The 23949-nt window shown below is 47.8% G+C and overlaps 1 protein-coding gene across 5 annotated transcripts in view; it reads right to left on the reverse strand.

The window, feature by feature from the left end:
* GRIK4 (glutamate ionotropic receptor kainate type subunit 4) overlaps positions 1 to 23949 on the reverse strand; it is a 425071-nt gene that overhangs the window by 126219 nt on the left and 274903 nt on the right. For all 5 annotated transcript variants that reach the window (XM_035716734.2, XM_025465200.3, XM_025465201.3 and 2 more), the window contains 2 exons: positions 21832 to 22010; positions 17472 to 17525 (listed from right to left, as the gene is read on the reverse strand). In XM_035716734.2, the coding sequence (XP_035572627.1) occupies positions 17472 to 17525; positions 21832 to 22010 (233 nt within the window). The remainder of the gene's footprint in view (positions 1 to 17471; positions 17526 to 21831; positions 22011 to 23949) is intronic.

Genomic DNA, 23949 nt, shown 5'->3' on the forward strand with positions numbered 1-23949 from the left:
GTATATACTTAGCAGCAAGCAGGAGGCAAGTCCCAGACAGCTGGTCACTATGAGTGCTCGGGGTGCAGAAAAAGGTGGTCTCTTTTATCAGAATTTCTGTTGATACTCCTAAGCTGAGAGCTGGCTGCAAGACGAGGCCTGAAAGATGAGCAGGAGCCAGCCAGATGGAGAGGTGGGAGGAGGAGCTTCCCAGTCGGAGAAATGACAACATGCACAGAGCCCCAGGAGCGAGGGTGTGTGATAAATTCAGGGGACGGCAAGTCTCTCAGTCTGGCTGGGGTGAGCTGTGGGTGGTGGGGAACGGGGCAGGGTAAAGCCCAGAGGGAAGTCATAGGAAGCTGCTTTGGACATCATCCTAAGGGTAATGGGGGAGCTACTGAAGGGCTCTAAGCAAGAGAGAGCATCAGGAATGGTTTCAGGAGGATCTTAACTCTTAGGCAAGATAGAAATCCAGCTTTGCTGGCTCACAGGAGAGGCATCCACCGTGCGGGTTGTTGCCGGAGGCTTCAGCCGGATGGGCAGGTGTCATGCTCACTGCTGGGCTGTGAATGTGAGGTGTCAGAACCACAAAGATGTGGCCGGGGGAAGCCTCAGATGGTGATGGATTGAGCTGTTGATGCCTTTGACATGGAGTAGAGCCTGATGCTGGGGATAGAGAAGCTGGATTGCTTAATAATAACAGCACTTGCTACTCCTAATGGTGCTTATAATACAATAGCACTTATAATGTAATAATAATAATAATAATGCGATTTGCCATAATGTCTTTTATTCTCAGACTCCCTATGCTTTCCAAACATTCATTAAATCCCAAACACTCTTCTCAGCAGGGCCCAGATTCTTCAGGGCTAGGCGCCTCTGTGGAAGCTGCAGCAGGCCAAGTGGCCTCAGTTCCCCCTGTACCCTTGGCTCTCAGTCTTCTCTCAGGTTTATAGACCACCATCGGGAGCTGGGGGTGCTTCCTGTCCAGAGCCCTGTAGCAGGCATGGGCCAGCAGAGAGAACCTGGCTGTATCATCTCTCAGGGGATGTGCTACTTCCTGCCCCAAGACTCTCCAGTCTCTTCTTCCTGTTTCCCTGGCTAGATCTCTCCTTGTCCATCCTTTCAGCAGGTGATGGGGGGGGGGGGGGGGCAGCAGATGGCAAGAGAAATAAACTGACTTACCAGGTTGGCACATGTGATAGGCAAGATTCTAAGGTGACCCCCCCTGAGACTCCTTCTCACCCCCTAACTCTCTCAAATACACACAACACTCCCCGGGGGACTAGGGCTATGATGGGTTCTACTCCCATGACTAGGTTATGCTAGAAGGTACAGCTTATCCAGGTGGTTCTGACCTAAGCACATGAGCTCTTTAAAAACAGTTTTCTCAAAAAAATAAAAAATAAAAAAAAATAAAAATAAAAACAGTTTTCTCTGGCTGGCTACAGCAGAGGAAGTCACAAAGATTGAAAGTGTGGGAAGGGCTGGTGCAGAGGAAGCTTCTCCGTTGGTGAGATGAGATGGAGAGGTCACAGAGGTGGTCTCAGGCGAAGACCAGAGAGTGGCCTCTGAATGCTGAGAGTAGTCCCCAGCCAAGAGCTGGGAAGAAAACAGAGATTTCAGTACTATAACCACAAGGACATGAATCCAGCCAACAGAAATGAGCCTGGACGAGGCCTCTAATATCCAGATGAGAATACAGCCAGCTGCCACCTTGATTTCAGCCGGAGCATGGCAGCCATGCCATGCTGGACATCTGACCTGTGGAACTGTGAGCTAATAACTGGTATTATTTAGGCTGCTAACTCTGTAGTCATTTGTTGTATGGCAACAGAAAATTCATACAGCACATAAAAAGCCATAAACATGAATTTGATAAGGACAAGGTGTGGGCTGGGAGGTCAAGGGCAAATTCTCAGCTCTACAAGCTCAACACTTGTTGAATGAATGACATTAGCCAAGGCTCTCAAACTTCTCTGGGTCTCGTAGAACCAGAACACCTATCGGATACTGATATATTGAGGGCTCAAAATCCCAAACGTAAGAGCTTGGAATGGTGTCTGGCACACCGGTGGCACCCAGAACCAGAGAGTGTCTGCTGTGACGATGCCAGCTATAGAAATGGGTAGATTTTTATGATCAGACTCTTGGTGGGATATAATGGGGGATTCCTGGATCACCGGACAGAGGGGGAGGCCAAGGCATCGCTCACTGAATTAATGGAACTTCTGAATCTTTAACAAATTTGTGACAGAGGGCAAGGTAGGTCTTCTGTTCTCCCAAAGCTCTATTAGAGAGAAGGCCTGGGCAGTCAGAAGGGGACGTTACCATTATGTTTCCAAAGATACTGAACCAGAGTAGTCCCCAGAGTCTAGTTCTTATTTCAATTTGATTTATTTCATATACACAGTCTGGTGCACCCAGTCAGCGACACACACAGACGTTGATGAGAGAGTGTGCGTGCGTGTGTGGGTATGTGTGTTGGGGCAGACACAAGGAACAAGTTTCAATTTCTATTAAATGGATGATACACAAATATCTCAACCTTAGTTCTGAGAGTCCCGGGGGACCCACGTTCACTGTCATGCTGTTTGTCAAACATCAGCAAAGAGGTTGTCTGATAATTGGCTCCTCCGATGCGAAACAGTTTTTTTTTTTTTTCACCTCCACTAGGGTCTCTAAACCCCCTATCGAATGCTTCTTCAGTTTCCATTGATTTTCCTGGCAATACTCGTTCTGCTTTCACATCCCCGGCCCCACGTGGTAAGGATTCAAGTGTATTTGGAAGCTCCTGCCTCAGCTTTAAAAACCAGGGCCCACTGCGAAGTGCAGGTGCCAGGCTCCTCCCTCCAACCCAAGGCTCTGGGATAAAGGCCTAATTGGGTCATTTCCATTTTCAATGATCCTGCATCCCTGCTACTGGTGCCTGGTTCTTCCAGGATAACTGACAACAATGCCTCATTTCCCCTCCTCAGATAGACTGATTAATCAGCCCCAGCTGAGACCAACCCTTGCTTTGGGTAGAGAGCAGATGAACAAACACAAATGGAGTATCTCAAATATGGCAGTTCTTGGAGAAGCCTCCAGTGCAGCTTGGGATAATTCTTGTGGTCTTCTGGGCTTGCCAAGGGGAGCAGCCTTGCCCAGCATGACTTGGTGAGTCACCCGCCAGCCCAGACAGGCACTGGCTTGAGTCAGATGCCTCTTGGCCCACAGCCCTATACTGGGTACTCTCTAGAGTAAGAAGAGAGAAGTTTCAGAAGCTCTGAGAAAGGAGTGGCCACCTGAAGAGTGGCAGTAACACAGGTGGATGGGGTATTAGAAATGAGCCCTGCCAGGCCAGGGTTGCCTGGAGCTCCAGCTGAAGTTAATCTATACTACAGGGCATCTTGAGTTGGGTCCAGACCTGTGCCCACTGTCATCTGTCCCCCTGACAGCCACCACTGCTACCAGCAGCTTTCCTTCTCCAGGAAGGAGCTGCTTCTTCCCCAGGGCTCAGGCTTGGAAGGCCCTACCCATAGTGGAGGGCAGAGAATGGGCCACTCTGCCAATCCAGGCCAAATTGTTGGCCCATCAGGTACTTATTAGACACTGCTTCATGAGCACCTCAGGGCCACCCTGCCGATAGAACTGGCCAGATCCCCCTACCTTTCCCCAGGCAGCCCTGGCTTCAATTCTCTCTCCAGGTCAGTGGCACCCATTACCTTGCAGGGGGACAACTGTCGACAGCTATCCAAGTGAGCCCAGAGTGTCTCGGGCATTTGTGACAAGCCATCATCCCACTCACAGTGTTAGCTCGGGTCCACATGGGACTCAACCTTCCCTCTTCCCCTGCCTTCCACAGAAGAGGGAAAGTTGGCTGCCTGTGTGTGACATAATGAAGGCTCTGAAAGGTTCTCCCCATCCTCAAATGCCTTCCTCACCAACATCACAATTTTCCATTGTCCACTTCCTTGGCTAAGGCCTCAGTTAAAAAAGCAAATGTTGTGACAAATACCCACCATTTGCTTCAATGTGGATAGAACTGGAGGGTATTATGCTGAGAGAAGTAAGTCAACCGGAGAAGGACAAACATTATATGGTCTCATTCATTCGGGGAATATAAGAGATAGTGAAGGGGATTATAGGGGAAAGGAGAGAAAATGAGTGGGAAATATCAGAGAGGGAGACAGAACATGAGAGACTCCTAACTCTGGGAAATCAATGGGTGGGGGGGGTGGGCAGGGGGATGGGGTGACTGGGTGATGGGCATTGGGGGGGGGTGCTTGATGGGATGAGCACTAAGTGTTGTGCTATATATTGGCAAATTGAACTCCAATAAAAAAAAATACCAAAAAAAAAAAAAAGAGAGAGAGAGAGAGACAGAGAGAGAGCAAATGTTGTTAAGACATTAAACTGTGTGTATCCTTCAGAGAATGTCCTGCTCATCCCCTATCTCCAGCTAGCTAATCCCCATAGGCCCTCTGGGTGTAGCCACTGCCAGGAAGCCTTCTCTGAACCTGTCAGACTGGGCCAGGGGCCCCTTTGATGGCCCCCAAATGCCCCATGAATATCCTCATCACTTTACTTAATCCGTCGATTTATAATAATTTATTTGATTTACAATAATTTATCTCCCCCTCTAGTCTGATCTCCTCAAAGATGGGACTTTATTCATTGCTACCTCCCTGACAGTGAGTGCTCAGTTCATGCTGACCCGGGGAATGTGTGGGCCTGTGGGCCTCCTCCCTCTACTCCTAGCTTTTTCTGAGAGCTCAGGTGAGTCATGAGCCCTCCTCAGTCATTCTCCACAATTGTGAAATGCTGAGATTGAGTTAGATGCTCTCAAAGGTCCCCAAAGGCGATGCTATCCTCATCCATTCCCATACTGGCACAAACTGGATTTGGAGACTGGGGAGGCCCGTCATCCATCAGGGAACGTAGGCTGGGCACGGGAGACAGGACAGTTGCTTCTGGGCAAGGGGGAGCTCATAAGCCAGGGGTGCTGGAGGGGCCACTGGAGGGATAAGTATGGCAGACCAGGACCCTGAAAAGCCACGTAGAGGAAAGTCACCTGCTTCACATGGGAAACAGGCTGGCCCAGAAAGTCACTCAGCCACTTATCATATATTAATCCAGTCCGTGGAGTCAACAGCACTTCAGAGTTGAGAGGTCTTTGGACACCTTCTAGTTTATTGGCAGGGGAGAAAGGACTTGTTCAAGTTACACGTGTGGTCAGCGGGACAGCCAACTCAAGATCCCGGGCCTGCCATTGGCGACTCCCAAAAAGTCCAGCAACTCTGTGGGACAGATGGGGTTACATCTGACCTGAACCTTGCTTTGCTGGCTCTGGCTCCATCTCTCTCCAACACCCCAACTCCCTTGCTCCAGCCCCAGTGCTACTGTGCTCTTGCTCAGACCCATACCTTACCTCTGCCCACGTGTCAGTCCCCCATTCTCATCTCTAACCATCCCTTCAATAAACGATTAAAGGAAACACATCTGTAAACCTTTCTCATGCTCCCAAAGAAGCACTAAATGCTCCCTCCTCTGGCCCTCCATACCTCGCATTGACAGACAGAGCTCTCTAAGCCGCACCATGCTGCAGCTTGCATTCCCCCCGCACACAGTAGGCACTTCATAAATCTTTGCTGAATAAGTATAGTTGATTTGAGCATTTTGCAAAGGCAAGCCACTAAATCACGGCTGGCTAACCACTTTATAATCCTATAACTTGGGCCAAGGGGCTTCCAGCAGTCAGCCACAATTTTCCCAAGTGCAAATGCAAAGAATAATTCTTCAGTCAATACCTCTTGAATCTCCTTCTAATTTTCCCCGCCATTTCTCTTTCTGAATACACCCCCTCCCTACCAATGACCTAGCTCAGAGAACAGACACAGGAGGGTTAGCAGCCAGAGAGCACAATTTTAGAGTAAGAGCTTCTCCTTTAGATGCTGGCATACCCATGTGTGTGACCAGGAGAGATTTGTTTAGGGTTTGCACTTAATGGGGGTGGTACGTTGGAGGCTCAGACAAACATATGGAGAGCTTTCACTCACTCCATTACTCTTTTCCTAGTTACACTAAAAACATATTTATTCACCAAGGTGTACTGTATTGTACGAAGTGGTTCTCCTAAAAGGCTCAATAAAGGTGAAATATGTAGATAGACTTAATAATTTTACAATGAATTACACTTTAGAATCAATTGTTCTGGCTCTAGAAAGTTGACTGATGGATTGTAGCTGTTGGCTAGCTGTGTGTGTATGTGCATGGTGTGTGCTTTCAGGAAAGACTGCAAGATATGGAAGGGGCTCCAGGACCATGGGAAATGGAGTTCTAACTAGGTGAGAGGTCAATTTTGAAATGTTTCTAGCTTTGGAGTTTTGGAAAATGAGAGGCAGGAGATGAGGAACCTGAGGTCTAAGGGTAGAAATCCCCAATAAGGAAATGGGAAAGGAAGGAGAGAAGGGAATAACCTCTACTAGCAGCCCACTGAGCATTAGAAAGTCTCCATGTTCTCACAAGATGATGTTCTAGGAGTTGTTAATCCCATTTTACAGAAGGGAAGACTAAGATTCCAGTGGATGAGGAAATGTGCCCCGTGTACATTGCATCACAGCGCCTGCCTTCAAACTCACACCATCTCTGATCTGAGGCCCTGGCTGTCTGTCTTAAACCGTGCTTCCATCCTCTGCGAGAACACAGTCCTGAGGCCCACCCAAGCTCGTGTGCCAAGCCATGAGGACAGCAGACAGGACTAGTTTCATGATGACCTTGAAAACCTGAAGGAGACATTTTGTTTCAAAGATCATTGTGTTCTGGTTCCAGGAGTCAGGAGCTGGCCCAAAGAGGCCCCTTGGCCAAGGCTGGCCTGGGCATGGTGCGGCCTGCAGAGAAAGCAGCCCCAGGTGACACAGGCCACTCAGCACAATCAGCTGGATTATCTTTACACTCTTAAGCCTCTACTTACCTCAATGATCATTTGTGATGCCAACCCTGAAGCTCAGGATTTGACACTGCCCCCACTCATCAGAACCCCGTGTCACCCTGTCTCTTGGATCCTGCACTAATGCACCCTTGACAGGGCTACACATTCTTGCTTTCCAGTCTGTCCAGCCCAGAATGGAGGAAGGGCATCATAGTCCCCATACTGAGTAGTTACCATACGGCCTATGAAAGTGCTGACTCATCTCAGCAAAGGGGACACTGAGCCCAACTCCTCCTGGCTGAGCAGGACTTTCGTGCTCATGGGCTTGTGGGGATGAGCTGAATTCCTACCAGATACAAGGAGGTAAGCTAGCTCACCTGGCCAGCCCTCCTGGTCCAAGAACTCTACACTGTTATGAGCTGCTCTCTTTGTTGACTCAATAAATATTTATTGAGTATCTACTACATGCCAGTAGGCATCTAGTACAGGGATAGATGGACAGACTTGGTCTCGCCTTCATGAAGTTCAAAGTCTGGCAGAGGGGTCAGACACAGAAGAAGAAATTCGCACTTGAGATGAATGCTATAAAACACAGAGCACAGGGTGCTGTGAGAGTGTCACAGAGGACCCAGCCTAGCATGGTGTCAGGGGAGACTCCTCCAGGAAGTGACATTTAAATAAAACCTGAGAGATGAGCAGGTCTGGCTCACCAAAGCAAGGATCAGAAGGGACAGGCAGTGAACACGCTCCCTTCTTCTGGCATCAATGGTTTCTTTCCTCCCTGTCTGCCCTGGCTCCCCCTTCTGTAATAAGTTTAGCAATTTCAATTACTTATGGCTAATCTCTCTGATAGACCTTTAGAAAAATAAACATAGGCTTGGTCTGCTTGACAATAAAATGAACCCAGAGGAGAAAAATCGGCTGCATATATTCATTCTGCCCAAACAAGACAGAGACAGGGGCACAGAAAGGTTATATCCTGCAGGACTCACTGGGACCGGGCGACTCTTTGGGAATCTGATGAGCTGTTAGCTGAACAGAAGCTGTTCCCATGGGCCAGGTTCTGGGCCTTCAATTTCATGGTCGTTCTCTCTCCCTCTCCAGGAAAGATTCTCAATCTGAGGCTGCTGTGAAGTGAAATGCTCCCCAACATGTAGGATAAAACAAATCCAGGGCTGAAAATGCCCCGAGAGATCACCTAACACAACTTCGTCATTTTAGAGATGATGAAACGAAGCCCAGCAAGGAGCAATGGCTTGTGGAGACAAATGCGACAGAGTGAAGGGGTCAAGGGCTCACTGCCTGGGGTCGTAATCCAGCTCCACTACTTTGAGCTTTATGGGGCTCAGCTTACTCATCTGTAAAATGGGGATAAAACACTGCCTTCTGCTAGAATGGTTCTGAGGTTTAAATGAGACAATAACCGAGAAGCACTTATGACAGAGCCTTGAAGGTAGAAGGTTTTCACCAGGTCAACTGTATGTCACTCAGCTGCTTCACGGCAGGGCTGTAACTAGAAGCCACAGCTGCTTCACTGCCCGTCCCCTATAGGATGAGGCCACCTGCTGCTGTAACCCTTCCTCATGCTTTCCAACATGGCATAGCCAGCACCTGGCCCCTTCTTTCTCCATTCCCCCAGGGAAAAACTCTGCCTCTGTATACACCCCTCAAATGGCAGCCTGCCCTCCGGGCATGGTGGTGATACCAGGGTGGCCCATCAGGTACTTATTAGACACTGCTTCATGAGCTGTCTGGGGCATGACAACGAAGTGGCGGTCGCAGCCTCCAACCAGCTGTGCCACCGGCAATACCTGCCAGCCCAGGTGACACAGTCTCCCGCTTCCAGGGCCCAATTCTTCCCCGCCTTTTGTTGACATTTCACCACTTTTGATTCTTAACCTGAAGTCTCTATGCTTCTCTTCACCAAGGCGGCAGCTCCTTCCCCTGGCACAGGGCCCATCTGTACTCTCTGACAATAGATTAGGGTGATTTTATCTTTTCTATTAGGCAGTGATTGCAAATCTCCCTGGGTTCATTAGTAGCTGGATAATCCCTCCAGATTTATGAGCTCAAACTCTGCCTCCCCCTTCACCTCCTCTCTTCAGATGGCATCTCTGCTGTCTCAGCGGCCAACTAGGCTTTGCCCAAAGGCCCTTCATTTCTCATGTCCTCTATCCAAACTTCCATCAGCTTTGTAGAACAGCAGTTCCCCTGCCAAAGCCTGAGGCCGAGCGGAGGACAGAGACTCCTTCCACACTCAAGAATGGAACAAGCTCGGGGAACCTGTAACTGGCCCGTGCCTGCCACACCTGGAAGCGTCAGACAGGACGGCCAGGCCAGCAGCCCCCCTGGACATGCACTTCCGGTGTAGACCTGAAGTGAGAACAGAGCTGATACCCTTATATCAAGGTGCTAATCAGACTTCCACGTACAGGATCAGTTGCCCTCTAAATAGACTTGCCAGGGCTTAGCATGCTAATTGCTTTTCCAGCACACATGAAAGAGATGTGTGACAATGATTAATAATTTAATAACATGGCAGTATTGCTAACTGATCACCAAACCCATTTCCTCTTCTACCCGGGTACACAGTAGACTACGTTTTGCAAATCGCCCTTCCAAGTAGGTGCAGGCACATAACAGCAATAGCCAATGGAGCCGCGAGGATAAATACTAGGGTGCCGCTCCTAGGCCTGGGCCCTTTCATCCTCCTGTGTGTGATCTTCCATGGTTTTCTCCCATTCCTGGCCTCTAAGAGGACTTATTTAGAGGCCAGAAGAAACCTAGGCCTCTGCATGACATTATGGAAGGCCGCTCATTGACCAAGAACAGCCTTTTGGGATGTGAGTTGAATGAGAAATAACCTTCCATTGCATAAAGCCAAGGGATTTGGGGTTTATCTGTTATAGCAGTTGGCATTACCTACCAGAAACAAGGTGCTATCAACAGCTACTTTTTAATTTTACCAAAAATTTTTGAGATGGATGTAATTATTCCCATTTTACACGTGAAGAAACTGAGGTCCCCAAGAGCTTCAGGGACACACAGCTAGGATGCTCCCAACCTGGGGGTTTTCACCAGGTCTGACCGGGTTTTTACACACTGGCTACTTTCTTTCATTATAAAGCTTCTTAATCAGCAGGACTCTCAAATTCGGCCATGTGGTCTTGCTTCTTTCGAAGTGCAAACTCGAAACAGAAATAAGAAAGACATCTGACCACTTCCCACCCATTAGGACAGCGATTACAAAAAAATAAAAACAAGTATTGGTAAGGATATGAAGGAACCAGAACCCTCATGCATTGCTGGTGGGAATGCAAAACGGTGCAGCTGCTCTGGAAAATAGTGTGGTGGTTCCTCGAAAATTAAGCACAGAATTATCATATGATCCAGCAATTCCATTCTTACGTATATGCCCCAAATGACAAAGCAGGGACTCAAACAGGTATTTAGATACTCGTGCTCATATTATATTACTTACAATAGCCAAAAAGGTGAAGGAACCCAAGTATCCCCTGATGGATGAATGGACAAACAGAATGTGGTCTATACACACAGTGGAATGTCATTCAGTTTTTTAAAAAAAGGAAGAAAATGCTGACACATGAATGAAACTCGAAGCCTTTATGCCAAGTGAAATAAGGCATTCACAAAAGGACAAATACTGTAAAATCCTGTATAACCCCACTTATGAGAGGTACGTAGAATAGACAGGTTCATGGCAATAGGTGGTTGCCAGCACTAGAGAGGAAGAAGGGATGGGGAGTCATTGATTAATAGGTGTGAAGTTTTGGTTCAGGAACCTGAAGAGTTCTGGAGATGGATGGTGGTGATGGTGGCACAACTTTTATTACTACTAACTGGTATGCTTAAAATGGTAAATTTTATGTCATGTGTATTTTACCACCTTAGAAGAAGAAAGCTCTGCAGCATGCTATCACATGGATGAATCTAGAAACTGGGATGCTGAGTGAAATAAGCCAGATACAAAAGGACAAATATTGTCTGATTCTACTTATATGAAATAAAAGCCAATAGGAGGGTGCCTGGGTGGCTCAGGGGTTGAGCGTCTGCCTTTGGCTCAAGGTGTGATCCCCAGGGTCCTGGGATCGAGTTCCGCATCGGGCTCCCCACAGGAAGCCTGCTTCTCCCTCTGTCTATGTCTCTGCTTCTCTCTGTGTCTCTCATAAATAAATAAATAAAATCTTAGAAAAAAAAAGCCAATAGGAGGTTATCAGGGTTGGGAGGAGGAGAAGGAGGGGAAGTTACTGCTCGCTCTATGGATACAGAATTTCTGTTTAGGGAGATGAAGTTTTAGGAAGAATGATAATGATAATGGTCAGATAACACTGTGAGTATAATTAATGCCACTGAATTGGAAACTTATAAACGGTTAAAATGGCAAATGGAATGTTACATATGTGTCACCACACTAAAAACACTCCGAAAACCAAAAAAAGAAAGAGAAGAATCTGTACAAAGGCAGGAACTGGTTCTCAGATAGCTTATGTATCATCTGTGTCTTTGGTGACTCTGCAGAATAATTTTCTTGTTTGCCTCGCTTTGTCCCCTATTTGGGCCTGGCCTCTTGCCCCTCACCTTGGTCCACCTGTCAGGACTTCCTTTCTTCTGGTTTCTGTCCTGATCTCTGACCAAATGCACATCGTGGCTCTTAGTTTACCACTAAAATTATCAATAAAGTTACGAATCCTCTGCCCCAGGCTCCCATCTTAGCCAGGTACCTTCAGAGGCCCATTCCTCTGTTGATCAGATTTGTTCTGCTGGGACTGAGTTCTGACCCATCAAAACCAGAAACAGGGCAAGAAGCTGTTTTGCCAACTGAACCTCTGACACCAGTACAAACTACTCTAAATCCCATTTCAAAATAGATGTGTAAACAAAAGCACTGGACATCTGTTCACTGTTTGCTATAACCGTGTGCCTTCACCATCTACAAACTTCCTGCTAGTGACATCTCCCTGAACAGAGGGAGATGTCAGTCTCTCCAATCTTGTTGAAGTGTCTCTCTCATTGCCTGACACCCCACTATCACTCTGTCACTGAGCCTTGGCTCCCCCCCTCCACCTTCCCCAGGCTCCCAGACCTGTCTTCCCTGGACCTCCCAGGCCTGGTAGCTAGCTGCATGGTCCTCCTGGCCAGTTTCCGCTAGCTTTGGCTCACCTCCTCTTCTGTGTCGGTTATCCTGACCTCCAAAGTTCAGGGCTGGCATACTCACTCACCTATTGGCCACTCCCTGACAGAGAGAAAAACTGTAAGTCTCTAGGGTCAACCGAATTGAAGGTTTAGAAGTTTGACTCATGATGGATATTTTTCTCCCAACTCTTATGATGGGTAATTAACTGATCAAATCTATAGCAGTCACTTGGATTTATTTATTACAGATGCCCTAAATCAACCAGCCTTCTTTTTAAAATGAAAAAAAAATTTTTTTGAAATTGAAATGTAATTGAAATGTAATTGACATACAAAATTACTTTAGTTTCAGGTGTTTAGCATAGTGATTTGACAATAATATATATTATGCAATGCTCACCATGATAAGTGTAGTTGCCATCTGTCACCATACAAAGTTATTATAATATTATTGGCTATATTCCCTATGCTGTCCTTTTCATCCCTGTAACTTATTTTTTTCATAACTGGAGATTTGTACCTCTTAATCCCCTTCACACATCTCACCCATCCCCCCGGTGGCCTCCCCTCTGGCGACCACCAGCTTCTTCTCTATGTTTGAGTTTCTATTTTTGTTGTTGTTCATTTGTTCTGTTTTTCAGGTCCCGTGTACAAATAGAATCACATAGTATTTGTTTCTGACTTATTTCACTTAGCATAATACCTTCTAGGTCTACCTGTGTTGTCACAAATGACCGGATCTCATTCTTTTTTATGGCTAAGTAATGTGCCATCACACACACCCCGACACATACACTTTATCCGTCTATCAATGGACACTTAGGTAGCTTCCATATCTTGGTTATTGTAAATAATGCTGCTATAAACATAGAGGGTGTATATATCTTTTTGAATTAGTGTTTTCATTTTCTTTGGGTGAATATAGCTGGAAGTGGAATTACTGGATCGTATGGTACTTAGATGGCTGGCAGACACATGAAAAGCTCAACACCACTGATCATCAGAGAAATGCAAATCAAAACCACAATGAGATATGACCTTACACCTGTCAAAATGGCTAAAATAATAATAATTTTAAAAAGACAAGAAATAACAAGTGTTGGTGAAGATATAGAGAAAGGGGAACCTTGTGCACTACTGGTGGGAATGTCACTGGGGTGCAGTCACTCTGGAAAACAGCACGGCAGGTCCTCAAAAAACCAACAATAGAAGTATCAATCAGCTTTCTTAATGCCCGGGTGGAAATGAAGAATGAGAACAGACACAAACAAACCCTACTCTGGCCAGCTCAGTCATGTATAACACCTAAACTACCAAGTTCTAGGCATTCTCTGTAAATAAATAAAATGGCATTATTGGAGTTGCTTTTACAGGCCACTAAAGGCTGGGCAGAAAAATAAGTACCTCCTGTCTTTTTCAGCACATGGGAAGCATAAAGAGGATTTTGTAAAATAATACCTTCTCTTTACTAAATTTGTATTATGAGCCCGTTGCTATGGGGATACTATCTCCTGAGGCACGTATTAACAATGTTCCCTTACAGCCGAGGTCTCTGACACTCAGAGAGGGTAAGTTACTCGCACGGGATCACACAGCCCGTAGCTAGTCAAGCCAGAGTTCTAAATCACGTCTGCCTAATACCGAGGCCCATGCCCTTCTGGCTCACGGTGCTAGCTTTCCAAAAACTAATCTGAGCACCGCACACCATGGCAGGATTCAGAAAGCGGTGCCACAATAGGTAGCCCTGAGGAATTCAGAGAAGAAATAAGTATTAAAGTCCAGGTGGCACCTGTATATGAGGCGAAAAGGATGGGAGAAGCTCAGAGGGTGACTCATTGCCTCTGCACAACGCCCCTCCTTCTCTGTTCCAAGTCTCCAACAGCAATCGGGCAGGAAGAGCGGATATTAAAGTAATTGCCTTCCTTTTAATCAGGGCCTGTCCTTTCCAGAAAGTCACAGAGGCTTCCAGAATATTCTCCCACTGACTGATTTTTGCAATGGCCTTGCTTCTGTTTTCTCAAATATTATTCGGCCATCATCACTCATACAGCTACTGTTTTGATTTCTCCTTGCAAACTTACAAACTGTGTGAGTCCTGTTAATTCTAGGTTCAAAGAACTCTCTGACTGAGGCATGTTCCCAGAGCTCCTCTTGTTCCGTTTTGTGGCCCCAGAAAAGGAGAAAGCTCTTTGAAAGTATCACAGTGTTATAAAATAAAAAAAAAAATACTATGCTTAGAAACCCGTAGTACTTTTCAATAACGCGTTTTTACCTCCCTTTACGACGACCTTGAAAGGTTTTATCTTTCCCTATTTTACAAATGAGAAAACGGGCTCAGAGAGTCAGTGCGACTTCCCCAAAGCCACACAGCATCTAAGACAGAGTGGGGCATTGACCTGGGTCACTTGGCTTCACAGGCCTGTGCTTTTTTCCATTAGATAAATGGTCACACTCATCATCATCAGTCCTGAGAAGAGGCAGTGGTGGTACGCAGTGTGGCTGATGCCTTCTTAAAAATCTCCAAGCCAGGGACGCCTGGGTAACTCAGTGGTTGAGCATCTGCCTTGGGCTCAGGGTATGATGCCAGGATCCCGGGATCGAGTCCCACACCAGGTTCCCTGCATGGAGCCTGCTTCTCCCTCTGCCTGTCTCTCTGCCTCTCTCTGTGTGTCTCTCATGAACAAATAAATAAAATCTTAAAAAAAGAAAAATATCTCCAGGCCAAGCAACTCCATCTTGTTCTAGGCACTGTCCAGGGGAACTCACATTCCAAAACCACTGGCCTCCTTCCATCTGCTAAGTCACTGCTGTGCCCCTGGCTGCTCAGCTTTGTCCTCCTCTGCTGAGTGCGGCTGCCTCATGTGGGGCGCCTCTGGCCTGCCTCTTCCCCCTCCTCCCTTCTGCATCCCGGGGTCCCCAGATGGAGCCCAATTGTACTTTAATCTCCTTTTACTGTTCTGCCAACTTGCCCAGGCTCCCCCAGACGTCTCCTTACTTTAAGCAAATGCTCCTGCATCGCTCTGGGACTAGTCTAATCCTTTTCTCCCTTTTTACATGTTAATGCTCTGATTTACAGCAGCAGTGCCGGATAGAAAAAAATAAATGAATAAGCAAACAAAGACATTCCTTCTGTTCTACATTTTGCAGGGTAGCGATGGGGAGCGAGGCAGGAGAGGGACTTCTGGGGTGCTGGCTGGGTTCTATTTTTGGATCTGGGTGTTGCTTACACAGGTGTGCTCACTTGGAAGACATGCACCAGGTTGTGCACATGTGATCTGTGTGGTCTTCTATGGCCTCAGGCTGCTTCAGGGTTGAAGAAGCGGCCCCAAGAAAGGGCGGTTCATAAAAACCTATGGCTGGAAACGAATAAGGATCACCCCGAGCCCGAGGCTGTCCCTTTGGGCGAGCATCTCCTCGACCTCGCAGGCCATTTCAGGAGATCCGGTCCCTAAATCCAGGGAGGGACACTGTAGCATCTCCTAGGTCGCCCTATCACATATGTTGACCAAGAAAGTCGTAACTTCTCGGGAACCTTTCTCATTTTAGGAGTCAAATCTGTAGAGGCTGTATTCTGCTTCCTAACTTAGCAAGGATCTTAAAATTAATAGAGATCTGCCCTTAAGTCCTCTAAATGGGTACCCTTCAAGAATGGATGTCAATAGATAAATGGTTAGTAATTAACTGTCATGCCCATCCCTGGAACAGTCTGTAAGTCTGAAGTGACTGTCTCCTGGACATGCCACGTCCTTGCAAATCTCCAAGTATGTGGATATGATGTTCCGTAACCCAAAATGCTCTTCCTTTATCAAGAAGAGCCTTACCCCTCTTTTAGGGCGGATCCCAAAGATCCCTCCTTTGATGAAGCATTTCCTGCCTGCTTCACACTGAGCAAAGGGCCCCTGCTCCAGGATCTATAGCATTTTGTACACACATCTAATAGAATTTACCGTTTTGCACTACAATAAGTACTTCGAGTTTTTCCAAGGCTCGCTTCGTTTCTTAGTCCCATTTTAATCCCTAGTGCCTGGTCCGGTCCCTATTACATAAGAGGTACTCAGAAGTACATCTGCACAGAAGGGCCACTGAGTTGAGTGATCTTGACATCTCATGCATTTATAAAATAAAATAAACCTCTTCTCTGAATGATTGTTTCTAACAGCTCTATTTGTAACAGCCCCAAGCCGGAAGCAACTAAAATGTCTCCCAATAGGTGCATGGCTAAGCAAACTATGATACGTGTACACCAAGAAATGTGACTCAGCAATAAAAAGAACAAACTAGTGATTCAGGCAATGACTCGAATGGTCTCCAGGCTCGTCGTACATACTGAGTGAGAAAGGTCAGATACTGAATGACTCCATTTCTATAACATTCTTGAAATTATAAAACTGTCAAAATGGAGAACGGATTAGTGGTTGCTAAGGGTTAGAGATGGTGGGGAAGAGGGTGGTGAGACCATAAAATGGCGGCATGAGGAAGATCTTTGTGGCGATGAAATGGTGTCTTGGTTACAGTGGGATTGACATATACCTACATAGGACGTTTTGATGTCCTGGTTTTGAAACCATATGGCCATTATGTAAGATGCAACTCCTGGAGGAAACTGGTTAAAGATACATGGTACCACTCTGTACTCTCTCTGCAACTCCTCCTATGAACCTATAATCATTTCAAGTGAAAGTTATAATTTTTTTTTTTAGAAAAACCAGTTCTCTGAGGTTCTTTCTAGTCTCTGAGTGTGTATCCTTCACAAGAACCATTCACATCTCTTAATATTTTATAGCTTCAAAATGTTTCCATGTAGATTAAACTATGCCACTTCAAAATGACAGCAACTCTATGGCATATGTGCTCTCATCCCCATTTTACAGATAAGGAAACCAAGGCTCAGTGCTTGTTGAAGGGCACATGGTTGGTTGCATGTGGCAAAGCCAGTGTTTCAACCTGACTCAATCAAATTTCTACAGATCTATTTTCTTATCAGCAAAATAAGGAGATTTGGCCAAGACAGCCTCTGTAAATGCATCCAGTTCTAATACCGTATGACGCATGTACTTTGTGCCCTAGCTGTCCTACTTCTGAGTTACCATAAGGGTCTGGCAATGCAGTGACTGGACTGCAGGCCAGTAACTGGACCTATAGAGAAGATACACCCATCAGAACCACTGTTAGGAGGTGGCGGCATTTGATAGAGGCATTCGACTCCCCAGATTCCCATCCTCCCAAGGCTAAGAGTTGTTGAGATGAGAATCCCAGTCACTCCTGGACTTTCATGTTTCTAGAATGCCCCACCTCTCTGGTTGGTTTCTGTTCCTTTGCTTTGTTTTTCCCCATCCCCCATCTCCAGAGCTTCACTTGGTCACACTCCACTGACCCTAGTTATTGATACTCTATGCCAAGGAGGTGAGCTGTGAAAATGTCTTACCAGATTAGTGAAGATGTATGTGTAATAGGCCGACACCATCCCTAGTTCAGCTGCCTGCAAACAGAAGAGAAGGAGATTAGACAGAAAACAGAAAGCCACAGGAAGTGAAAGAGCATGAGGGCTCCAAGGGTCCGCCATGTGTCTGGCCCACTACCCTTTGGTCCTCACACTGCCCTTGACTTGAAGAATGGAGAAGAGAAGGGTGTCTCCACCGCCACCCTGCTCTCCAGCCCTGCAGTGACATTCATAGATGCTGATGTTCTCATGTACGACACATTCTCATGGATATAACCAGATATCATGGAAGCCAAAATGACTTTAAGGGAAATGAAGCAAATAATAAAAAAGACTAAAATAATTATCTCCCAAACTATTAGCAATAATAGTGGCTACCATGTACCCATTATTTAGTATGGACCAGGCACTAGAAAGTCTTTCGCTTGGGTTAAGTTGGTGATGGAGGCACCATCATTCCTCTTCCACCCCCCATCTAACAGCTGATGAATCTTGAAACACCAACAGGCTCTGTAACTTGCACAAGATCACATGTCTCGAAAGTGGGAAAAGATGAAATTAAAGCCAAGCAGCCTAATTTCAGTCCTTTCAACCAAACTATCCTCTCCCAGAGGACCGTGATATCGATGCAAGTACCGACAACCCTCTTAGGGGCCGAGGCAGAGACGGGAGAGTCTGCAGTTGTAGGTAATTCCCAAATTAATCCAACTCCTGTCAAAGGCGAGTGCGTGAGACTCCTAAGAGTCTTTGAGTCTGCAGTGATGTAGGAAACAAGTGAATCATTTGCAAACTTTGGTCTTTCATTAGTGGTAAGGAACAAGTTGCTTGTGACATGCTTCACCCTTGATCACAGCACACCCGCGTGTCCTCGTCCCACAGTTGGGAGGCTCGACTTCAGAACAGCCTCCTTTTCGTCTGATCTTTGTAAGCCATCACAGACACCCCTCACCAACCTCCCCTGTCAGTGTGCCCGACTTTGAGTGTGACAGGTGCTACAGAGGCCGACAAGGAGATCAGGTAAATAATGAGCCCAGCTCTCCCCAGGGCCCTCATGCCTTCTGACAGGCAGATTTTCATCATGTATCCTGCAGCCCCAGGGCCACTGGGAAACCGCTTTCGTCCTGCCTGTTGGGGTGCATGAGGGGAAAACAAGACCAGGGGTGATTACATTTCCCTCTTACAAAGCATTTATGTCTCCAGGAACTCTAATAACTTTGTAAGCGTTTTTGCAGGAACCCTTACAGGGCTCCTGTGAGAGTAGCCTGGGGTACTTCTATCGCCAGCATTCCAATGGAAAATGAAGTACAGAAGGGCTCCAGGCCTGGGGCAAGATGATGTGGGGGTCACATGGGGCCCGAGGCTTCTCTTTTTCCTCTAAGCAAAACTACATTTCCTCCTTCACCTCCAAGGGGCCGGTACAGCCTGCTGCTGACCTCCTCTCATCTCTGCACACTCAACACTGTCCATCTAAAAATGCCATCGCCTGTCACCACTGCCTAGACAGGAGGGAGCCCCGGTGACCTGGTTACAGGGATGAGCTGGGGCCGGGGGATGGGGAGAAGGCACCGTCAGATGGTTAAAACCCATCTGTGAGATCTGCTGCCCAAAGCTAAAAGACAAGAGATCCTTGGTTTTTAAGACCTGAATTCTGGGTAAACACAAAGTTTGTTGCTGGAACAGCTGCTCAATAAAGTAGGGGATTACTCTGCAAATCCTTCTGAAATCAAGAGACAGCAGAGTGCCGCCAAGCTCCAGGGTCAGGCTCACGGGGGCACAGCAAGGCTCCTGGAAGCTCCGGGTGTGCTCTCTGCTCACACTGCTTCCCACATGGAGTCCATCCTCTCTGGGGTGCCCCCAAGGCTGTGCTATAACCCCTAGCGAGGATGAGCCTGCAGCCTGAGTCCAAGCCCCATGCAGAGCCTGCCTGCTGGGGACACTAGGGAGTCAAATGGGAACAAAGGGAGCCAGTTTCTGAAGTCCCACTGGGTAGTCATGGGCTTGGTGCCAAGGTCACAAGGGCTGAGGCCAATGGGTGGTTTCAGGAAAGCCTACTACTGGCCACCAAGCAGAACCACTTGCTAATAATCATCATTGCAGGGAGCGTTTTCTTCAAAAGCACAGCCATTTTTTTTAAGTGTTTTTAATGAAAATACCCAGTATTGGCAAGGGTACTATAAGACACCTATATGCTGCTGGTGGGAGTATAAATTGTTATGGCCTTTTAAAAAGGCAATCTGGCAAATCATATCAAAATCCTTAAAAGCATGCATATCTTTAACTGAGTAATTTCACTTCTGGAAATTTATGCTAAGAAAATATTCATGAATGTGCATAAAGATTTATGTACAAAAGATGTGCATCTCGCATTGTTTATTATAGCAAAAGATTGAAAACAACCTGTATCTCCAACAATAAAGGGATGGTTAAATAAATTATGGTACATCCATATGATAAGAAATGATGTAGCCATTAAAGTATTTGTAGACAAATATGTAATGACATAAGCAAAATGTGGGGCATATAATCAAGTGGGAAAAAAAGTATGTTACAGAAGAGTATGTGCAGGCTGATGATAATTTTGAAAAGAAACAAATGTGTCTATAAAGGCAGAAAGGATAGACATCAAAATTTCACAGTGGCTGTCTCCGGGTGATGGAATGTCTTTCTTTTCCATGTGCACCTGTAAGATTTTTCCATCATGTCCCAAACTAAAGGTTTATAAGAGAAAAAGAAAAAGCTATAACGATTTTTTATTTTCTTCTATGTACTTTTCTGTACTTTCCAAAATTTTAACAATAGACATTTTTTTAAAAAAGAGCCCAACCACATATGCTGGGAGTCATGAAATATTCCTGAGGGTCTTATATTATTATTATAAGGGCTGCCCCCAAAAGGCTTCCATCGGCCCGGTGGGGGGGGCGGTTGTTCAGGCAGGCTCTGGCCACTGCAGAGGGCACTGTGCATCCTGTCTACCCTCTGTAAGGGGCCCTGGGGGGACAATTATCTTATTCGTGCCCTTCATCTTCCCCGAGGTCTCCTCAGCCTGTCTCTCTGAGGCCCTGAAACTTAGAGGATCTTTTCCATCTTTGATGACTTCACTGATCATAGGCCCAGACACGAGAAAAGAAAAAGAGAGAAAATTTCCATTGGAGTGTGCGTGTATGTGCGTGTGTGTGTGTGTGTGTGTGTGTGTGTGTGTGTGTTGAGTGTATGCACCCAGACAGACGTGGGTTTGGAGCTGTGGAGAGTCACTATAGCAACGGACTGAAGGGACAGCCCTCGGTACTCAGAGAACTCATTCAAATCTCTTATTAACTCGGAGACAAAAACTAGCTGGGGAGGGGGAGGTTTGGATGGGGAGGGGGAGGAGGAGGAAGAGACAATCATCGAGTGTCTGCTGGGCTCCTCACAGCTTGGCAGAGGTTAACGAGGAGCCTCGCTCCCCCAGTGGAAGATGGCAGGTTACGTTTAAATGTGCAATTAGAGTGGCATTAGAGGAGGCCCCTGTGCCTGGAGGGGCCGGGGGAGCTGCTGGGAGCCTTGGAGCAGCCTGCAAGTGGGGCCCACCTTTCTGGGGTTGATGCCTAGCCCAGCCACCAGCCCAGGAGCTGGTGCCCGGGGACTCCAAGGCTACCCAGCTGTTTCCAGCTGTTTCTCCAGAGCATGGAGCCCCCACAACCCTGCCCCCCCACCCCCTCCCTTGGACTTGACTTTTGTCCTGGTCTCTCTCGTTGTCAGATGGGAGAGAACTCTCCCTCACAGAGTTCCAGTTTCCATCACTGTCCACTCTGATTTAGACACTGCCACCCTGCCCCTTGCATTCTGGGGGTAGAAGAAAGTGCTGATTGGCTGTCAGGCACAACAGGTATCTGCTCAGCTGTGCTCCTCCACGGTGCAACCTTGGGCAAAGCCATTCATCTCCTAGAGTCTCGGTTTCTTCACCCGTCCAGGGAAGATGGGGGTACCTGCCCCATTGGGTCACTGAGGGGATCAGGCTGGGAAGTCACATGGTAGCATTTTGTAAACCGTTCGGGGCTCACACAGAGGGCAGATGCTCAGCGACACGCATTGTCAAAATATGGAAATACTTGTATGCCACTTGGCACACAGCCTCTGCCCCAAGGCCACCAAGTGCCTCGGCCCCTCCCGGGAACCCACAGACCCACAGGCAGGGAGGGTCAGCTGCAACCAGGAGTTAACACTCTTACAGCATCACCCTCTTCTTGCCTTTCTTTTTGGCGACACCCAAGGCAAGGACGGAGCAGCCTACCAGCTCAGGGGGAGGGAGGAGGAGGAGGAGGAGGATGCTCTGTGCCCACCACGCCCGCCCCAGCCCGGCTCCCACCTTCAGGAGGATGGTGTGGGACATGGAGGCGTTGGCATGGATGATGATGGTGGCTGTCTTGTCGTCCCGGATCTCCTTGAGGAGTGGGGTGGGGTCCCGGGTGTCATCCAGCATCCGGACCGAGAGCGTGTCCTTGGAGATAAGGAATTGCCGGAGCAGCTTCTCCAGGTTTAAAAGGCCTGGAGGAGAGAGAGGATGAAGCCCCTGAGGGTCCACGTGCTGTCCTGGGAGACACAGGGCCAGAGGCAGGGCCATGGGTGTGGCCCACTGCTGGTGCGAAGCAGCAGCCCCCTTAACTGAGCAATGTTCTCAACCTCTGGGGACGTGGGTATTCCCATCTCAGGGACAAAGAATATGCCTCAGCCCCCATGGCTTTCCCCCAGCTCCCTAGGGAATGTTCTTTTAAAGAGAGATTGAGGTCCATTGAGGACCCCCACCCCCACGCCAGCCCTCAGGAGCAGCACCACCCAGCGGCCAAGACCCAGGTTTAGAGACCAGCAGGCCTAGTTTTCCCCCCTAATTTGGCCACTTATGCACCAAGTGACCTCCTCATGTGGTCGGGGCTCTTGGCTGCAGTTCTCTCCTGTAAGAAATGAGAATAACAGCAGCCAGCTCACAGGACCATGTTGAGGATTAAATAAGGTAAGATGTGAAGGGCTCAGGCCCAGGCCTTGTCCATTGTAAAGGCCCAGAAATGTCCCATCTAGGGGTACCAAAGCCCGGCCTTTGTTTTCACTGTAGATGCTGGGGGGTGCAGTCGTCTCAAGATCACAAGCCCAGGAAACAGGTCTAACAAAAACCCTTTGAACTCCTCAGAGCACCGTGGCTGCATTAAGTCAAGGTATCATTATGATTATAAGAGGACAGGCTTTGAACTCCACTCCAACGGGCAACAATATGGGCCTAGAACAAAATGAAAATGTGGGATTGTGAGCCAAGGCCTCCCCTCCTTCCGCCAGCTATCTGCTGTCTAGGAGCAGGGGGTAGGAGGAGGGTTTCCAGAATGACATCGCTGAGACACAAGCATCTTAATTCAGCTTCGTGAAGGCAGGCCAGCAAGAAGGTGTGTGTGGGGGGTCAGGGGTGTGTGTGTGTGGGGGGCTCTCCTGGGAAGATGGTGGTCTCAGCTCTAGTGGAAAGAGAAGTACAGGCATTTGCTCCTAAAAATAACGACAAGAGTTATATTTATTGAATACTTATTGTGTTCCAGATAATGAGCTAAATATTCCACATGGCTTGTCTAAGTCCTCACAACAATCCTACAAGGCATCTTAAACCTACACACAGAGGGGAACACGAGGCAAGACGAGAGGAGTAGCTCCCAGACATGGCTCCACACGTTGGACGGCAAGGCAGGGGTTGGTTTTCTCACCAGAGGCCCCCATGCTCCAGTTTCTGCTCCAACCACAGGACAGTGACTGCAGGGATGTCCTGAAAGTGACCCCAGACTCCTCCCTGCGCAGCTTCCTCACCTCCCTGACCCTCAGGATCAAAAGGTGAGAGAGAGGGTTCTGAAGGGCACAGCCACCCTGGCCACCTCCCTTGATTCACAGAGATGCCAAGACTTGCCTAGTCACACAGGGGTGTGGCAGGGGCCAGGGTTCCCCCTTTCCCATCTCCAGAGACCAGATGCCTCTCAGGACACAGCCAGCAGGGGTAGCAGGTGTACCGCCTGGGGCACGCATCTCTGGACTTGGGAGGAAAGCCCACGCTGGGTGTGTTTTCTAATAAGGAGAAGGTAGCAGGGTGGGGCCCAGGGCCTGGCATGATGCAAACAGACCTGGGAAGCTGGTGCCAACACCCATGCTCCAGTTGGTCATGGGTCCCCAGAGGGCAGTCTGGGGGGCTGGGGGCTACAAGGGGCAAGGGAAAGCCCTGCAAGGGGCTGTCACTCCAGAGGCTTCAGAACCAGCTGGTCTCTCTTCCTTCCCCCACAGGGCCTTGTAGGGGACTTGTAAATCTCGCCCTCCACCTCCCTGCTGTTTGCGCCCCCTGTAGCCCCTCACCACACATCGGGAGAGGTCCTGATGCTGCTGGGGCATTTCCTGCCAACCCTGACTTGCATGAGATTGGGATTCAAGCTCAGCGTCCGCCCTCACCAGCTGTATCACCTTGAGA

The sequence above is a fragment of the Canis lupus genome, chromosome 5 (genome assembly GCF_003254725.2).
Source record: "Canis lupus dingo isolate Sandy chromosome 5, ASM325472v2, whole genome shotgun sequence".
Taxonomy (NCBI): Eukaryota; Metazoa; Chordata; class Mammalia; order Carnivora; family Canidae; genus Canis; species Canis lupus.